The sequence below is a fragment of the Trichomonas vaginalis genome, chromosome VI, assembly GCF_026262505.1.
Source record: "Trichomonas vaginalis G3 chromosome VI, whole genome shotgun sequence".
NCBI lineage: Eukaryota > Parabasalia > Trichomonadida > Trichomonadidae > Trichomonas > Trichomonas vaginalis.
This window is the reverse complement of record NC_067208.1, coordinates 3,824,506-3,842,029: the sequence shown is the minus strand read 5'-3', so window position 1 is coordinate 3,842,029 and position 17,524 is coordinate 3,824,506. Positions and strand designations below refer to the sequence as shown.

Genomic DNA, 17,524 nt, shown 5'->3' with positions numbered 1-17,524 from the left:
TATTTTCATGATGTTAGATGAACTATATAAAGCAGAACGTGGAGAGATGGAAAAGAAACTTCAAGCAAAAGATGAAGTCATTGAATCCAAAGACAAAAGCATACAGAAAAGAATACCACGTTCAGTACCAAAAGGAAAGGAAAAGAGTTATAAGTATATGATATATACTGAAGAGTTGGAGAAAGAAGAAGATAAAGATATGGTTATGTTGCATTTAGTCAGAAGAAACAACAAGAGCTTTTATGACCTTGCTAAGATTTACAAATCTGACAGAAACTGGTTCTATCGTGAAAACTTACCGATTTCAATGACACCGAATGAGCAAATAAAAGAAATTGTCAAAAATACTCTTCCTCAAACACACTATGACATCAAAGGTTGCACAATACTTACATTCAAAGAAGACTTACCATTACTGAAAGAAAAGATAATAGAATATTTCGACAACTTCAAAGAGGAAGAATGAAGTCACGACAACATTAACGAAGAAGTCACGACAACATTAACGAAGAGAGAATGAGGTGAAAAAACAGGTGAAATCTCACCTCTTCACCAAAAATATATTTTTGGTTAAATAGCTTCAGGGTCAATTTCTTCAACCATTTCACTTCCTTCGTCAATGTCAATAGAAGCTTCTTCAACCTTTGGTAAGAATTTCTGTATGACATCTTTGTTCGTTATTGTCTTCAGAGATGAAGGATAATATTTCACATTTATTTCACCCTTCTTATATTCTTTCTGTTCGGAAAGATTTAAAGCAATACTGAAGAAGTCAACGTTAGAGTTCTTTATGACAGTATAATGAGTATCTTTGACATTCACGAAGAAACTCTTTTGTTTCAAAACTACTGCTAACTCTTGTGAAGTATAACGTTTGCGGTCAATGACGATAGCTAATGGTCTGACATACTGACCAAACTTAGATTCTTTTCACAAACTTCTTGTTAAAGATAATATTAACATTTGAAGCATTATTGAACTCATTCTTGATGGCAGTAGCGAGAGCATTGTATGAAAAGAACTTGCAATCTTGCATGTGTTTCATTAAAATAAAAATATTAAATTATTTTGAAAAATAACTTAAAAAAAATCTAATCTAATTTTTTCAAAAATATTTTTTTTATTTCCTACTAAAGATGTATCGAAGTTGTCTAAGTTGAACACTCGGAAATAAAACAACTTCTTACAGAAGCTAATATAGATGTTGCAAAGCATTACGCAACAAACAAAAAGCACTCGCTGACTTCATTAAAGACTATAATGGTGCAATAAGTTATGATAGAATTCATGAGTTCATAAAGCCCGCAACGCGCGAGGACGAAGTCCATGCAATAGCATTTCCTTTAAATGACGTTGCTATTGACTTATATCATAGACGTTCAGTACCTCATGAAGTAAGAAGAGAGATGTTTGACATAACAAATGCGAACGCTGGTCATACTCGTAAAGCTCTTTCGCATGAAGTAAGAAGAGAAATGTTTGACATAACAAATGCGAACGTTGGTCATACTCGTAAAGCTCTTTCGCATGATGTTCGTCAAGAGATGTTTGACATAACAAATGCGAACGTTGGTGAAACAAGAAGAAGAGACGACACAGTGAAACAACAGAGAAGAGAGATGTTTAAGAGCGCTATAGAACAAGTTCGCAAAGCTAACGATGTCATTCGTTCCATTGACGACAAACCAAAAGAGGGTGAGAGATGGTTAAAGAAAGATGAAGAGAATAGGAAGAGAAATGTGAAGTCAGGCAATAGACTCATTGACTTTAACATCGAAGCTTTAGATGAACCAAACAGAGACTACTTACACAAACATTTCGGTAAGGTTTTCATGAGACTCTTAGAGAAAATTAAAATAAACTCGCAACAAAGATGGATGGTATGTTATAAACTTGGTGGAAAGTATGAATGTTCTACGTTAAACCTCAATAATATTGGAACATTACTACATCAGCTCTTGAAGGAGAACTTTATATCAGAGATAGAAGCAAATGCCGCAGGTATTGTTGAAATGCACTATGACTTCTTCTTGACAAACATAAAGAATCTTACCGAAATAAAGATGTATGATTTAACAGAATATGAAGGCTTAACGATGTCAGATGTAAAGAAAGGCAAACCAAAAAAGAGACCATATAGAGATGAAAGCACACTGACAGAAAGACAGAAAAGATTATTGAACAGACTTAAACAAACAGGAGATAAACAAGATATAGATGACTTCTGGAATGAAATCCTTGGTGAAAAGAAGTTTTATAAGAAGAGAAGCGGTCAGTTCTGGAAGTATCTTTGCACATTACCTATAAATCTTGAACGCTACCAAATCTTCAATGAACTGAACAAAAGAACTGCAACACTTATGACAGAGGACAATTGTTTCGTTTATGCTTGCATTCAGGCTGGAGTAAATGAAGAAACTATTGACCACATGAGAGAAGTCATTCGTGTTAGAGACTTTCCTCAAAGTAAAGTACAAGAAATTTCTGACGCAACAGGTATATCATTTAATGTTACCATTGGTTATTTCAATGACTCAAGACATAATGAAATAAAGAGATATATACCAAAAGAATGCGAAACTGTTAGAACTATTGACTTACTTCTTGTTGAAGACCACTACATGCTAAATGAAAGATTACCAATGACAACATACTTCATTCGAAACTATAAAGAAATTCTCAAAGCTTGTGGTGGAATGAACATTGAGAAACAGATGAAGATTTATACAAAGAGAGAAGATAAATATGTAGTTCGTTATGATAGAACAACACCGTTATGGGATGTTATGAAAACATTGTGGGAGTGCAAATATTTCGAACCTATTTCTTATGGAGAACTTTTCACATATACTACTGACTTATATAAACAGAACCTTGCACCATTTAAAGATTTGACATATGCTCCAAAGTATTGTGTACAACTGAAGAAGAAAGCAGAGTCAAAAGAAGTAAATAAAGCTAAATGTAAATTCATACCTGAGCACGTTTTCTTTGCTGACTTTGAGTGTAGTACGGATGGCTTTCATAAAGCTTTTAACATCTGTTATGACAGTGAAGATGGTTCAGTTAGTGAAAGCATTTGGGGTCAAAACTGTGCAACAGAATTTTTGGAAAGACTTCCTGACAAGAGTTTAATATATTTTCACAACCTCAGTTATGACATAAACTTCATCTTAAGACACATGACAGAAGTGAAAGGAACTCCCATCATTAAAGGTTCACGAACAATGCAAATAACTGGCTTATATAAAGGACGGGCAATTATTATAAAAGACTCTTACAGTGTTATAAATAAGAAGCTTAAACTATTTCCTGCTATGTTTAACTTACAAACAGGACCGAAAGAAGTATTTCCATATAACTACTACAGCAGTGTTTTGTTAGCAAATGACAACAGAACTGGTGTCATTTCTGAAGCATGTAAGTTTATCCATGATGCAGATACATTTATGAAGAACATAGATTCCATCAAAGGTTGCAGAATAGATGAAAACCACTTCGACTTAGAAAAATATAGCACGTTTTATGCAAACAAGATGTAAGAATTTTAAGAGAAGGTTTTGTAAAGTTCCGCAATGACTTATTGAAAGAGTTTGATTTAAACGTTTATGACTACGTTAGTATTTGTTCTATTGCTAACAAATTGTTTGAGAACAGAGTATACTTCCCGAATGGAAATCTTTATGACCTCTCAAATAAACCAAGAGAATTTATTTCGAGATGCATTCAAGGTGGAAGATGTATGTTGTCAGATAACATGAAACAAAAGAGCAAAAAGAAACTCATTGCTGACTTCGACACTGTTTCATTATATCCTTCAGCTATAGCAAGATTGTATACTTTAGAAGGAATTCCAAAAGTATTGAAGGATGAGATGCTAAGCACAGAGTATCTCATGAGACATTTATTCGATGACGACCAAAAGGAACCCATTGGTGAAAAGTTTATGTCTGGCTTCTTTGTTCTCATTAAGATAACAGAGATTGGTATACCCAGACACTTTCATTTAATAGTTTGCGACCCTGAACTAAATCCAGAACTTAACGTTCCAAGAAGTTCAAACACTTGCTGTCTCATGCATGTTGACCATATAACATTACAAGACCTCATAAAATATCAAGGTGTCAAATGTGAAGTGTTGCAAGGATACTATTACGATGGAAACAGAGATATGAGAATAAGAGATGAAGTAAAGAAGTTGTTTGAGTTAAGGTTAAAGTATAAGAAAGAAGGAAACCCCTTACAAGAAATTATAAAACTCATTCTGAACAGCATTTATGGCAAAACTATTCTATCTCCTATTGAGTCAAAAATAACCATAGTAAATGACAAAGATGCTATAAGATATGCTATAAGAAATTACAACCATATAGTGAAGTTCGAAGGTTTGGATGGTTCAGATAAAACTATTTTCAAGCTAACGAAAAGCATTTGCAGACACTTTAACTTCTGTCCACTTGGTGTTAATATTCTGTCTATGTCAAAACGTATTATGAATGAAGTATTCTGTACTGCAGAGGACATGGGACTTCAAATCTTTTACCAGGATACCGACAGTATGCACTTATATAATGAAGACATCCCAAAGCTTGCAGCAGAGTTTAAAAAGAGATATGGTCGCGAACTTATAGGAAAGAACCTTGGTCAATTTCATAGCGACTTTGCAGAAATAACACCTGGAAAACAAAGTTTAGCTTATAAAAGTATTTTCTGTGGAAAGAAGACCTACATAGACTTACTCACTAACGATTTAAATGAAGTTGCATTTCACTGCAGAATGAAAGGCGTGAAGCAAGATGTTATTGCTTTAACCGCTAATGAAATGTTTCCTGAAGCTATACAATGCTATTACAATGAAGATAAGAACATTCACATACCTGTTGGAACATATGACAAAGACTCTGAGTTCAGTTTAATGAAACTTTACAAAGCACTTCATGATGGTCAAGAGATTGCATTCGACTTATGTAAGTCATGTCAACCTTGCTTTGCTGAAAAGTTCAACTTTTCAATAACGACTAAAACAAGCTTTATTCGTAAGTTGAAGTTCTGAGGTCATTTATTTTTGTCAGCAATGAGGTCATGAATGAGGTCATGAATGAGGTCATTCGTGATAAAAATAAAGCTAGCGTAGATTTTACAATACTGCGATGGTAGAGTTTAAGAGTTGTGCTTCAATGTAGAGACAGTCCTTATGGTCTGGAGGTAAGAACACTGGACATTTATGGTCATGAGTGGAGAACATGTCTATCCAAAACTCACGATTGAAGCCAGTTAATTTATAGTATTTAGGGTTAGGAAGTGGTGAAGTTCTTGTATGACCAATGAACTCATTTTCAACTCCTTTACTTAAGTTTGAATATAATATAGCTTGCTTTCTATCCCAAATGCCAGGTGTTACAATCTTTGAAAATTCATTTTTCCTCGGAAGCATTGCATCATAATTGAAAACATTCTTAAAATCATCACTTGGTTCAGAGATTTGAAACCTTATACGTAATGGATTTTTTTTCTCTTTAGCGACTTCATTGAATGGTGAGAATACAATGAATTGACAGTCATGAGTTCCATCTTCATTTTCATTAAATTCATAATGAAAGTCTATAAGTTGTGGCTGACTACCTTCTTCTTTCAGTTGTGCAAGAAACTCACGTAAAGGCTGTAAAGTTTGTACTTCAATGTTGAACTTTTTCTCGAACATCTCATTAAATGAAATCATACATTGCAACAATGTTGTATCGTCTTTAAAGTATTTGTATATGTGAATGTTTTGGGCGCTTAAAGACTGTTCGTCATTTTCTATCTCGACTTGAAGTATAAAGTCAACCTTTCTGAAAGCACGTGTTATATACATAGATGTTATGCCAATGTACTTCTCTTCATTTATGTTCACAATCCAGTCTGTTGGAAACTTAAACGTTACTCTGTTCCCCTTTATTTTGACGTCAGGGTTTTCACTACTGAACGCAACAGATAAAGGTATTTGTCTATACATTTAGTTCGGATAAAAATAAACCATTTACTCTTTCTTTGCTTCAGCTTCTTTAGCTTTTGCTTCAGCTTCTTCTCTAGCTTTCTTTGCCAGCAAACGTGGGTTCTTTTGTCTTCCAGCAGCTAATGCAGCAAGTTGTTTTTCACTAAGTTTTCTCTTTGGTCTCTCTGGCTTTTGTTCTTGTTTTTGTTCCTTCAGTTCGGATAAAATTTGCTCACGAATTTCTTTCTTCAATGCTTCAACATCTATGACCCCTTGGGTCTTGTCCGTAGGGCTTGTCTGAGTCATTTGACTGTAGATAAAAAACTAAATTAAAACTTTAACCGATGTAAAATGAGCTTGTCAAAATCAGAACGAGAGTCTATTATATTAAATGACGCCAGAGGAATACAACATCCTTTCTATTATGTAAGTCAGAGTAAAGATGGTAAAATATATGTAAGAAAAAGAAAGGTTCCATTAGCGAATGCAGAGAGCGACAACATTAAGGTGCATGGCAAGGGCGAAGCCCACGAAGCCCATATAAAACCTTCTGTTCAAACTGAAAAGTCAATAGAACAAGAAGAAAAGAAGCCAGATGTTCTTTCAATAACGAACCAAGAGCTTATTGCAAAGTTCGTGAATTTCATTGAAAAGCAAACCGAGTCAAAGAACCCTGACCGCCAGTGAAAGAAGTTGAGACAAAAGAGAATGTACAGTTCATTGAAAATGTCAAGAAACAACTTCCACCACGAATGCCAAGAAGAAGAGTGAGAATAATGAAGTAAATAGATATTTTTATCTGAAGTAAATACATGCAGAACGAACAGCTAAACGAATTTACTCCAGCAGAGCATATTCATCAGATTCGCTCATATTTCGATATCATAGACAATGCAGTTCAAATTGGTGACACTAATAGAAAATATTCTGACGCAAAGATTCCATCACAACCTGGAACTGCTAAAGATAACACATGGGTAACATTCAATCTCTCACCTCCTGGTGAAAATATGTTGGACCTTTACAATACATTCATTACGTATAAAATGGAAGGTCAATTTATTGTAGATAAAGAAATTGGTTCAGGTTCCAATAAAACAAACCCACCAGGATTTTGGATTGGTTTCGATGACGCTTTCTATGCAGTTGCTGGATATCAAATCCTTGCAAATGGTCGTATCGTATATTCTCAAGACAACGCAAGAGAAGAAGCATATATAACTTCAAACTCACAAACTACCGAACAAATAAAGAAAGTAGATGTTTTCTCAAAGACTCGACATGAAGATGTATGGAGTCATTCGGGAACATGCAGAACAGGACAAATTGTTAGTGGTCCAATTACAGCAGGAAAATCATTTGATTTTAAGCTTCGTTTAAGAATTCCTGTTAGAAATTTTCCATTAGAAGCTATAAGATTTATTCCAGCTTTTGCAGGAAACATTCAGCTTAAAGTAAAGTTCAGTAGCGACGCCTTACAATGCACATCTATATCTGTAAATGATATCATTGCTTTCAATCCAACTCTTAAAGTTGCATTTGCTTCAGATTCAAATCCACCGACAAATAAATTTGTTCCATGGAATGAACCATTCACTATGATAACGAAGGCAGTAGAAGCTAGTGGAACAGTTACTATTACAACTGTAACCCAGCAACTATTTCGAACAAAGATGGATTTTAATGAATGTTTCATTCATCCAAAGTCATTCTCTTTAGACCCTAACATTTATACAGAACTTGTAGAACATTATACAAACGAGGCTTTATGTTTTCCTGTTAAAGTTATGGATTGGATTCCTATGGACGGTTCATTCTCAAAGAATACAGATAGTTCAAGTGCAACATTTACAGCAGCTTATACGCCTATTAATGTTAAAAGTATTTGGGCACTATTTAGAAAGAAAGACAACTATTATGTTAATTTTGAGAACCCTAAGTTTAAATATCTTCAGCTTTCCATGGGAGCTTATGGAAATATGCCTGCAGAACCTGAAAAATCATATGGACCTGTATTTTATGAAATGGTTGCGAACGCTTGCAATACAAACAATGATATGATAGGATTTAATGAAGATGTTATGAGGTCATTGGTGGATGATGGTAGTGTGGAACATAAATGGGATAGCTATGACAACACACATTTCTTATGTGGTTTTCCAACAGAAGTGGACTTTTGCTTCCAGCAAGGTCAAACATCTACTGCTCCAATAACATACAAATTGTCTGTTAAAGGACCTATTGAACTAGCAACTGAAAATGTACCAAAGCCACTTATTGGATTTATGAGGGATTGTTGCTTTGCCATTCAGTGCGTGCTAATGGAATCCCAATAATAAGATTAGATGACTATAACTTAGCTACGGACGACAGTGAGGAATAAAGGATGAACGTTTATTTTTAAAGCTTATAAATGAGTTCTTCATCAAGCTCTCGTGAACCTTCACCATCTATGAAACAAACTTTACCAAACGATTATGGAGCACCTATTGAATATTTCTTACGAGCTGCACAATGGCAAAGAGCAGTCTCACCAAGGTTAGGTGTTCCACCAGCTCCTGTCAAAAATAGCATTTGGTCAAGTCCTTATATAAAATATGGTCTCCCACTAGGTTTGCTAGCTACAGCAGGAGCAGTTATGATGTTGAAAAGAAATAAAGCAAATGTTGTAAATAATACTGAAGTAGCTGAAGTTAAACAAACTCCGACACCATCACAAACAACACCTTCAATGACTCCTGAACCTATGAAAGTACAAACTCCTGTTCAAAAGTCAACTCCTAAACCGACTCCAACATTTAAACCAGAACCTACTCCTCAAATAAAATCGTAAAACTCCTGCGTTCTCCTTACTGAAAAAATAACGTTATTTTTATTAATATTAAAATTTTTATTTGATTGAATGACGACTAAGTCACTGAAGCAATGAAACAAAAGTTTTTGGTAGAATACATTAAATCAGGAGCGGTTCCAGAAGGTTTTTTACGTTCATACTATGAAGGATGGTAGAGTTCAGTTTAGAAAGATAAAGCAACCATTAGATAGAGAAGGTATATTAAGGAAGATTAAACTTCATGAGGACAACATTGCTGAACTTAAGAAGAAGTTAGAAGAGTTGGAGAAAGGAAGAGAGTTATAAAGCAATAATTCAAGTGGGTGAAAAAACAGGCTGAAAAAAGAGGTGAAATCTCACCACTTCACCTAAATTTATTTTTGTGCTATGTTTTCATACGTGTGAGGGTGGTGATATCATTAATTTTAAGTTTATTTTTTATTTTATTTTTATATAAATGACGAAAACTATTGAGATAACAAACTACAACGGTCATGAGTTCAAGAATTTGTTCTTTCTTCTCGTGAAAATACATTCTATCAGATACGAGGGAGAAAGGGTAAAGTTAGTTTGAGCGTTTATGAAGGAATGAAGAATGGAAAGTTTATAAAGCATACGATACAAACGGTAAACGTGTTTCATTAGCTTTGTCAAAACTTACTAACATTCATTTTGACAGTGATTTTGACTCTGACGATTGGAGCGACAGCAGCGATACTGAAGAATATGAACTATTGTGTGAAGCACAGCAATGGGAAGAGTTGCAATACTTTTGTAAGTGAGAACGTTTATTTTTTACAGTAGTGAGGTGAAGTGGTTGGCGGCTTTATAAATATTTAAGGTTAAGTTGGTTTTTGCGTTCATGTTGTAAAATATACGTTAACGGTTTTGTAAAGTGTCAAATTCACAAGTATTGCGTACGGAGGAACGCAGTGCCTCTGTACACGAGACTTGTATACTAACTATCTCTTCTCTCGGTTTTCCGAGGGAAGCAATCATATGAGGAAATTCTTCTAAAAGTTCTTTTGTCTGTTGGTTTTCAAACCAATGATATGCTTGCTTTGTAGAACGAAGAGCGTTCATTATACTTTGCATTTGGTACATATCGTCTTTGACCGAACGAATGAGGCGAAGTTGTTTGTTATATTGTATGTATTCGTATTCTTCATTTATAGCTTCATGGACTATAACTGTTGTTGTGTTCTCTGATGTTGTCATTACTGTCTTTACATACAAAATAAAAATAAATAAAAATAAAAACTAACTTTATTTTCTGACTTTCACAAAAGACCAAAAATAAACGCTTTACATGTATTTTTCAGCAACTTCGTCAAATAATTTTATAGCTTTATCTATCTCATCTACTTCAAACGTTTTTTACCTTTCGTGGGAGCACCATACATTTTCTCAAAAACTTCAAAGCAGTTCTGTTTCTGCAGCTCTCATATTATTAACGAACACAACCTTGACTCTATTGACTGTACTGTCATATCTTTGAGTTATATTATATGTTCTTCCTATCTTATATCTCTTTTATTGAAGTCCTTCGGTTTCTGAACGATGTAAAGTAAGCCTTCACTGCAACGTTCCGTATCGAATGAACCATATGTTATGAAGTTATATCCAACAACTGGGTCTAACCATAACAAAACTATTGTATAAGACTTTTGTCTATAAGATATGCTCTTGTTCCATGAAATGCTACTGATATCATAAGCTCAGGATTTCTTGTCAAAATTTTCTGAGTTGAAGCATTTCTAACCAGTCGTTTGTTTTCTTTCCAGATGGAGATATAATGTCTGACAAAGAATATTTGTTGTATTTCTTTGAGTATCTTACGTTTAAATCACCTATTCTAATCACTTTGGTGTCATTGTCTATCTTTCTAACTGTTTCAAACTCAATGTTTGTCATTACTGTCTTTACATACAAAATAACTAATGAAATTCATTATTTTTGGTGTAAATTTATGAAAACATTAATGATATCATGACTGTTCTCATTCATGTCTGATTTACATCTAATGAAAAAGTTTAGAAGAATTTTCTTATTCTTTCTGGCTTATTTTTGTCTTTCCAGTACTCCCGCTCTAATGGTCCCAGATGTGTTGGCTTTGACTCTCTCAAGTTCTTAGATGGTATAACATCTTCAACGCCTCCTTCATATCTTACTTTATAAGTGTCATCGTTTATGTTATAGCCAAATATTTCAATAACCACTCCTCGCTTTGCTTCGTCAATGGTTTCAGCAAGTTTGCCATTACTACTTTCGACTAATTTGTGACGAGGGTAAAACGCAATAGAGTCGTCAGCAGCTTTTATAAGATATCCATTACCTTGCGTAGAGTCGTCTACATATAATAGTTTCTACTTAACCTTAAACGTTTCTTTGTCAACGGTTTGTCGTCAAGAACTACACGAACTTTTGTACAGGAATGAGGGTAAATTGTGTTGAATTTCTGATATTTTTGTGTTTGGCTTCGTTTCTTTTGTATATACTTTTCTTCTTGTTGTTGTGTCATTGAATTTGGTGTATGTCCTGTTGTAGAATGTGTTGAGGAATTATATACTTCGAGAAAATGTTTCATTGTTTCTTCGGTAAAGTCTCGCTCTTGGTTTAAATCTCTGAGCGTTCTTATGAAGCGGTTTATGATGCCGAGTATGTTATGGTTATGGTCTTCAGTAGTGTAGTGAGTTATGTTATGCTTAATGAGAAATTCTGTGATTTCATTGCTGAGGTATGCACTGTCTTGGTCTGATGTTAAAGTACTTGGGCTATGTTCTGCTACAAACTTTTGTAAAACTCTTAACACTTCACGAGTTCCTTTATTTTTCATTGGATATGCATATGCTTTACGAGTGTTAACATTAATGAAGATGAGGAATGGTTTATGTCCTCCTTTTCTGCTTTGAATGAGAGTGTCAAATTGGTATGCGTCAGGAGTGTTGGAGTAAATTGGTAAAAAGTAGTCGTAAGGGTTATTTTTGTTTGATGTACAACATTTTGTCAAAGAACCTTTTCACTTCAGCTCTGTTAGTAAATCCCCAACTCTTTGCAGCTTCATTGAACTTCTTAAATGACCTCCATGGATGTTGTTCGAATACTTCTTTCAAGCTCATTTATGTAAAGTTAAAGATTTTATTCAAGGCTCAAGCGCGTTCATTGAACGCGGTACCATGCGAATATAGTCACAAATGGTGGCATATAATCTGCACCCGAGCCTGTTGGATTTGTTGTGAAAGTGTGTGAATGATTTCCTGTGGTTCCACAGAAAATACCTGCGCTTGAATCTACTGGGTCACTTGAAATATCATATCTATTCATTCCCTGTCTATCCGAACCTGCTGCAAGATTTGTATAACCTCTTTTTGTTATTGAATGTGAATGACTACCTGTTGTGTTTGTAGTTCCTGTATGAGTGTGCGGTGGAAGGTTTGCTTCTTTAATTTTCTTCGAACTTCCTGTTTGCTTTGAAGGAAACAATAAGAATTACCAAAAAAGTGACAAAACATCAAAAACAGGGAGGGGGTCTCAATTTTTATTACTTATATTATTTTACAATATTTATATAAATACTCTTTATAATATATTTTACTATAAAATTATACCTCAAATTCAAATATTTAAAATATTATTTACATAATTATCTCAAAATTATATTTTTATATATTATTTTTCATATGTATAAATCATATAATCTATATCTATGCAAATCTCATCTAAATTTTTTTGAAACAAACCGCTACCATTTTATAATGGTCCATCTTAAATTCATCATAAATTCTGGTACACGTTAGTACCAGAGTCTTCAAATCTCAAACACTCTGGTACCAACATGTACCAGACGCGAGTTTCCAATGCCCTCGTACGATTTTCTATTAAGATCTTCTTGAATGAGAAGGTCTTCATAGAAACTCGTACGAGGGCTTCTCTTTTAAATACTCTGGTACCTGCTGGTATCGGAGTCGACTTTACAGCCCTTTCCCCAATTTTGAAGCTGGGGAAAGTTTTCAAGCAATGAAAGGGAAGCTCTCGCTATGAGGTGAAAATCTAGAATTTTTACCTCATAGCGAGTAATCCTTTGTTAATTGCTTGAAAACTTTCTTCAAATTATCAAAATTTCGAGGAAAGTTTCCTTGCTTCAAAGTAGAGATGGAGCCCTTTGAGCCACTGCATATAGGTCAGTGACTCAAAATACTCCATCTCTACTAGAAATCGCCAAAATTTGGGTCGCAATCTTTGAAATGCGACGCAAGTTTGGGCAATTTCGCGAGGGACTTGCTCCATTTGGTGCATAGATTCACACTCTATGCACCAGATGGAACAATTCTTTCGCTGACAGCGGGAAACTTTGTCTGAATAGTTTAACATTCAGACAAAGTTTCCCGCTGTCAGAGAGGGAATGGAAGGGTAAGAGGTATATATTCATAATGTATACCTCTTACTCTTCCATTCCCTCAAGAAAGTTCAAAAACTTGGGTGCAATCAGAACTGATTGCACCCAAGTTTTTGAACTTTATATAAGGAATTGTTGGCTATGATGTACTGATCATGAATCAGTACATCATAGCCAACAATTCCTTCGCAAACAGTGGGAAACTTTGTCTGAATAGTTTAACATTCAGACAAAGTTTCCCGCTGTCAGGGAGGGAATTAGAGGGTGGGAGATATATAGATAGACTATAAATCTCTCACCCTTTAATTCCCTCAAGAAAGTTCAAAAACTTGGGTGCAATCAGAACTGATTGCACCCAAGTTTTTGAATTTTGTATAAGGAATTTGGCTATGATGTGGATAGCCGCTGCCAGACCAAATGAATTAACCGTTGTGAATAACGTTTCTGAATCTTTATTTAAAAAGATAAAATATCACGATTTTGGCTGCGTTAAAAATCAAAGAATTGATGTTTTTGTCAAAAATCTTTTAGAAGAAGTTGCACCCAATTACTTTTATCGTATTAAAAACGATTTACTTCAAACAGGTTTTATTCCTTCAATTAGAATTCGCGAGCCTCGATTGACAGATTATAAAACAAAATTGAAAAGAGAAGTTCAATCACGTTTATACCAAGTATTAAATTTGTTCAGAATCAAGAAGCCAATTTGAATCCATTAAGATTTTTATTGGAAAATGCTGAAGAAAAACTTTCTCAAATAAATGAGAAGATACAAAATTCAATTACATATTTAAGATCGTTTGAAATTCCAAATGAATTGTTAGATACGTATATGTTAGAAATTAATGAATTTTGTTATAATTCTCCAGATTATATTTTAGAACATTTCGAAGAATTTTTAGAGGATTTCAAAGAAAAGAATAATTTAATAGACTAAAAAATTTATTATTTTTATTTATTGTGAATTTTAAATTGTCACTTTTTAAGTGTTACTCCCTATTGAAAGTGTCACTTTTTGGGTGTCACTTTTTCGGAAATTCTTATATACTCTTGTGTTTGTAGTTCCTGTATGAGTGTGCGGTGGAAGGTTTGCTTCTTTAATTTTCTTCGAACTTCCTGTTTGCTTTGAAGAGTTAGCACAGTATAAGAATTTATCTACAATCTGCTTCCACATACCAAAACCTAAAACTGTTTCTGGATTTGTTGAGTTCATTGACGTATAAATAGAGCCTATAGGATATAATGTTTGAAGTATTTCAGTCTTTAATGTTTGAAGCTCTGTTTTGTCAGCTTTCTTATCTAACATTGTTGGTAGTTCATATGCTTCAAAGTTTCTGGCATGATCTTCGATATTCCTGCAACTGTTATCTAAATTGTTAAGAGTATCTTTTACGCTTGTACTCGGATTCTCTAAAGGTGCACTTGAACCCAAATCATAGTTCAATATTATGTCGTCTGCTCTAACAGTAGTGAAGGATTTATGTGTATGTTCTTTGTCAGCTTTCTTATCTAACATTGCTGGTAGTTCATGTGTTTCAAAGTTTCTGACATGACCTTCGATATTCATACATTTGTTATTTAAGGAGTTTAGTGTATCTTTTACGCTTGTACTTGGATTCTCTAAAGGTGCACTTGAACCAAGGTCAAAGTTCAATATTATGTCGTCTGCTCTAACAGTAGTGAAGGATTCATGCGTATGGTTTTTATCTGCTTTGTTGTCTAAAGAGAGTGGGGGACAAACTCGCCCATTGTCACTTTTTCATTAACCTTAAACTTGTAATTTTCATTATTTTTAATTAACCTTATTTCTTTCCCAATTCCTGATTTATTTTATTCACTTACTATTAAAAGTCACATTTTAATAAAATATAATAATTTATTTATAGCATTTTTTACTATACTGTAATAAAAAATTAATTATAATAAATTAAATGTTTATTAAATCAAATGTTTTCTTTGCAATAATATTTTTAATGTTGAGTAAACAATGTTGGGATCAAGTGTATCATTTTTCAGACCTTTCTGAACAGCTTCAAGCATACTGATGCATTCGACTTTTTTAAATTGTGTCATTTCTTCGAAATCTCTTGTGACTTTTTTGATAACTTTAACACTTCTCTCTGAATCCAGACCTTTAATTTGCAACTTAATCAGGAATGAAGGAACAACACTGGAATATAACTCGATGACAAGTTCATCGAGTCGAAGATTTGGTTGTACACCACTTGTATGTGCCGGATACCATTGTGTCAAATTTTTTCTGAAATTAACTTTAAAAGTACTAAGTAAGATCATGAGATATAGCAATATATGTTTAAACCAACTTATATTTTGGTTGTACACCACTTGTATGTGCCGGATACCATTGTGTCAAATTTTTTCTGAAATTAACTTTAAAAGTACTAAGTAAGATCATGAGATATAGCAATATATGTTTAAACCAACTTATATTTTGGTTGTACACCACTTGTATGTGCCGGATACCATTGTGTCAAATTTTTTCTGAAATTAACTTTAAAAGTACTAAGTAAGATCATGAAGATATAGCAATATATGTTTAAACCAACTTATATTTTGTTGTTTACACCACTTGTATGTGCCGGATACCATTGTGTCAAATTTTTTCTGAAATTAACTTTAAAAGTACTAAGTAAGATCATGAGATATAGCAATATATGTTTAAACCAACTTATATTTTGGTGTTTACACCACTTGTATGTGCCGGATACCATTGTTGTGTCAAATTTTTTCTGAAATTAACTTTAAAAGTACTAAGTAAGATCATTTATTTTTGCATAATATAATGCCAATATGGTTTCTTTTGATTTTATTTCATTTATAAGCAAATCAGATTTACCCAAAAACTCCACTCCATAAGCGTTCATTTGCTAAATTAAAAAGTGACAATGGGCTAGTCTGTCCCTTTCTCTGTCTAAAGAAGTTTGAAGTGAATTTATATCGGAGATATTGTGTTTATGAGATTTCAAAACTTTGTTCGTTGCGTCAAGTTCATCTTTGTCAGCTTTACTTTTAATAGCATTTTCATAAGTTATTTTTGCCTTAACTCTCAAAGTAAATCTTGGTTCAACTAATACACCGTTAACAAAGAAACTAGAAGCATAAATTTCATCGTTATAACCAAATGCTTCTGGTGCTTTACCTGTGTCCATACTGTACAGTACAGGTATGTCGTAACTTTAGCACGAATGTATTTATATCTTCTTTCATTAACATCTTCAGTGCTTATTGTTCATCCTGTGTTAAATATCCATGTAGTCCGTTATTAATCTGTTCGTCTGAAGTTATATAATGAACATGGTTTTTATCTGCTTTTTCGGCTAATTTCTCTTCTATCTCATTTATTTCAAGTTCATGCCTACACCACCTCCCGAAGAAGTATTTTCTTCAGCTCTTGAAGAACGTCCACTTCGCCATCTTTGTGTCAATAATGAGACTTTGAGTTAAAACCTTTCCTGTCTTAATGGATGTTTGTAAAACTTCTTCCACCGTGTTCGGGGTCATGGTCGTCATCATATCTTGTGAAATCAGAGATGTTGTCATACATTAAGCATATCTGTCTCAAAAGTTCTGCTATTTGAAACTGGAACGAAAGATATACAGAACTTTCATCATCTCCTAAAGTCAAGTCTGCTTTCTTAAAGTATTTTCTTGAATGTATGCAATGAGAACAGAGTACCTTGGAAATTATTCGAACAATATTTCATTAGCTGTTGGTTTTGGTGGTTCTTCTGGAGTTTCTGTTGTTTCAGTTCCTTCTGGAGTTTCTGTTTGGAGTTTCTGCATCTCTTGACTTCAATGCTCTTGCTCTCAAAGACCTAAATGTTAGAGCACCAGGTTTTACAAAGGACTTTTATAAATGCTTTAATAGTTCCTGGTAAGTTATTGTTAGCATTAAGTAAGTTCCTTATGCTTCCATCATGTACGTCCATAGCACTATGTAAAAAATCTATACTTTTCTTGTAGTCAGCAATAGACTGACTGTGATTTTTTAAAGATTTGTCAATACCTTTAAGCCAATCTTCATGCATGTCTGATACTGAGCCAAGAATATCATTTGCTTCCTTTAGTGTATTTTGTGCTTCTCGTAAAGTATCCAATCCCGTACGTGCATTGTTTTGCTATACGTCTTACAGTATCTATTTGACTCCTTGTTTCTTGCATCCAACCAGATAAAGTTTTAATAGTATCCGAACCATTTGAAATGAAGTTCAAAGCATTTTTAACGTCATTTAAAACTTCTTCACCAAGTACCGCCCATATCTTTCCGATTTGGTATTGAAAACTCCATATGAAGCAGCTG

The 17,524-nt window shown here is 33.9% G+C and overlaps 7 protein-coding genes and 3 pseudogenes across 10 annotated transcripts, besides 3 other annotated features; 6 read left to right on the top strand and 4 right to left on the bottom strand.

Moving 5' to 3' along the window:
• Positions 1–11,926: part of a mobile genetic element that runs on past the window's edge.
• Positions 158–466, top strand: TVAGG3_0800870 (uncharacterized protein; the record flags this gene model as incomplete). The annotated part of the gene is made up of 1 exon (XM_051247333.1): positions 158–466. One exon carries the CDS (start codon positions 158–160, stop codon positions 464–466), a length of 309 nt encoding a protein of 102 aa, XP_051082808.1.
• Positions 1,288–2,496, top strand: TVAGG3_0800860 (annotated as a pseudogene). Its single transcript has one exon. A coding segment is annotated over exon 1 (1,209 nt).
• Positions 2,643–3,517, top strand: TVAGG3_0800850 (organellar and viral DNA polymerase type B; the record flags this gene model as incomplete). The annotated part of the gene is made up of 1 exon (XM_051247332.1): positions 2,643–3,517. A coding segment is annotated over one exon (875 nt), but the record flags the coding sequence as incomplete, so codon positions are not given.
• Positions 4,493–5,053, top strand: TVAGG3_0800840 (organellar and viral DNA polymerase type B; the record flags this gene model as incomplete). Its single annotated transcript, XM_051247331.1, has 1 exon — positions 4,493–5,053. One exon carries the CDS (start codon positions 4,493–4,495, stop codon positions 5,051–5,053), a length of 561 nt encoding a protein of 186 aa, XP_051082806.1.
• On the bottom strand, positions 5,138–5,701 carry TVAGG3_0800830 (uncharacterized protein; the record flags this gene model as incomplete). The annotated part of the gene is made up of 1 exon (XM_051247330.1): positions 5,138–5,701. One exon carries the CDS (start codon positions 5,699–5,701, stop codon positions 5,138–5,140), a length of 564 nt encoding a protein of 187 aa, XP_051082805.1.
• TVAGG3_0800820 (uncharacterized protein) lies at positions 6,020–6,280 on the bottom strand (the record flags this gene model as incomplete). Its single annotated transcript, XM_051247329.1, has 1 exon — positions 6,020–6,280. The coding sequence occupies one exon, from the start codon at positions 6,278–6,280 to the stop codon at positions 6,020–6,022; it is 261 nt and encodes an 86-aa protein (XP_051082804.1).
• On the top strand, positions 6,326–6,759 carry TVAGG3_0800810 (annotated as a pseudogene). Its single transcript has one exon. A coding segment is annotated over exon 1 (434 nt).
• On the top strand, positions 8,388–8,758 carry TVAGG3_0800800 (repellent protein 1 family; the record flags this gene model as incomplete). The annotated part of the gene is made up of 1 exon (XM_051247328.1): positions 8,388–8,758. A coding segment is annotated over one exon (371 nt), but the record flags the coding sequence as incomplete, so codon positions are not given.
• Positions 9,687–10,025, bottom strand: TVAGG3_0800780 (KilA, N-terminal/APSES-type HTH, DNA-binding family; the record flags this gene model as incomplete). Its single annotated transcript, XM_051247327.1, has 1 exon — positions 9,687–10,025. One exon carries the CDS (start codon positions 10,023–10,025, stop codon positions 9,687–9,689), a length of 339 nt encoding a protein of 112 aa, XP_051082802.1.
• Positions 11,306–11,926, bottom strand: TVAGG3_0800770 (annotated as a pseudogene). Its single transcript has one exon. A coding segment is annotated over exon 1 (621 nt).
• A 357-nt stretch (positions 11,927–12,283) lies between these two features.
• Positions 12,284–14,253: a mobile genetic element.
• A 676-nt stretch (positions 14,254–14,929) lies between these two features.
• Positions 14,930–16,132: a mobile genetic element.
• Between the last annotated feature and the right edge of the window lie 1,392 nt (positions 16,133–17,524).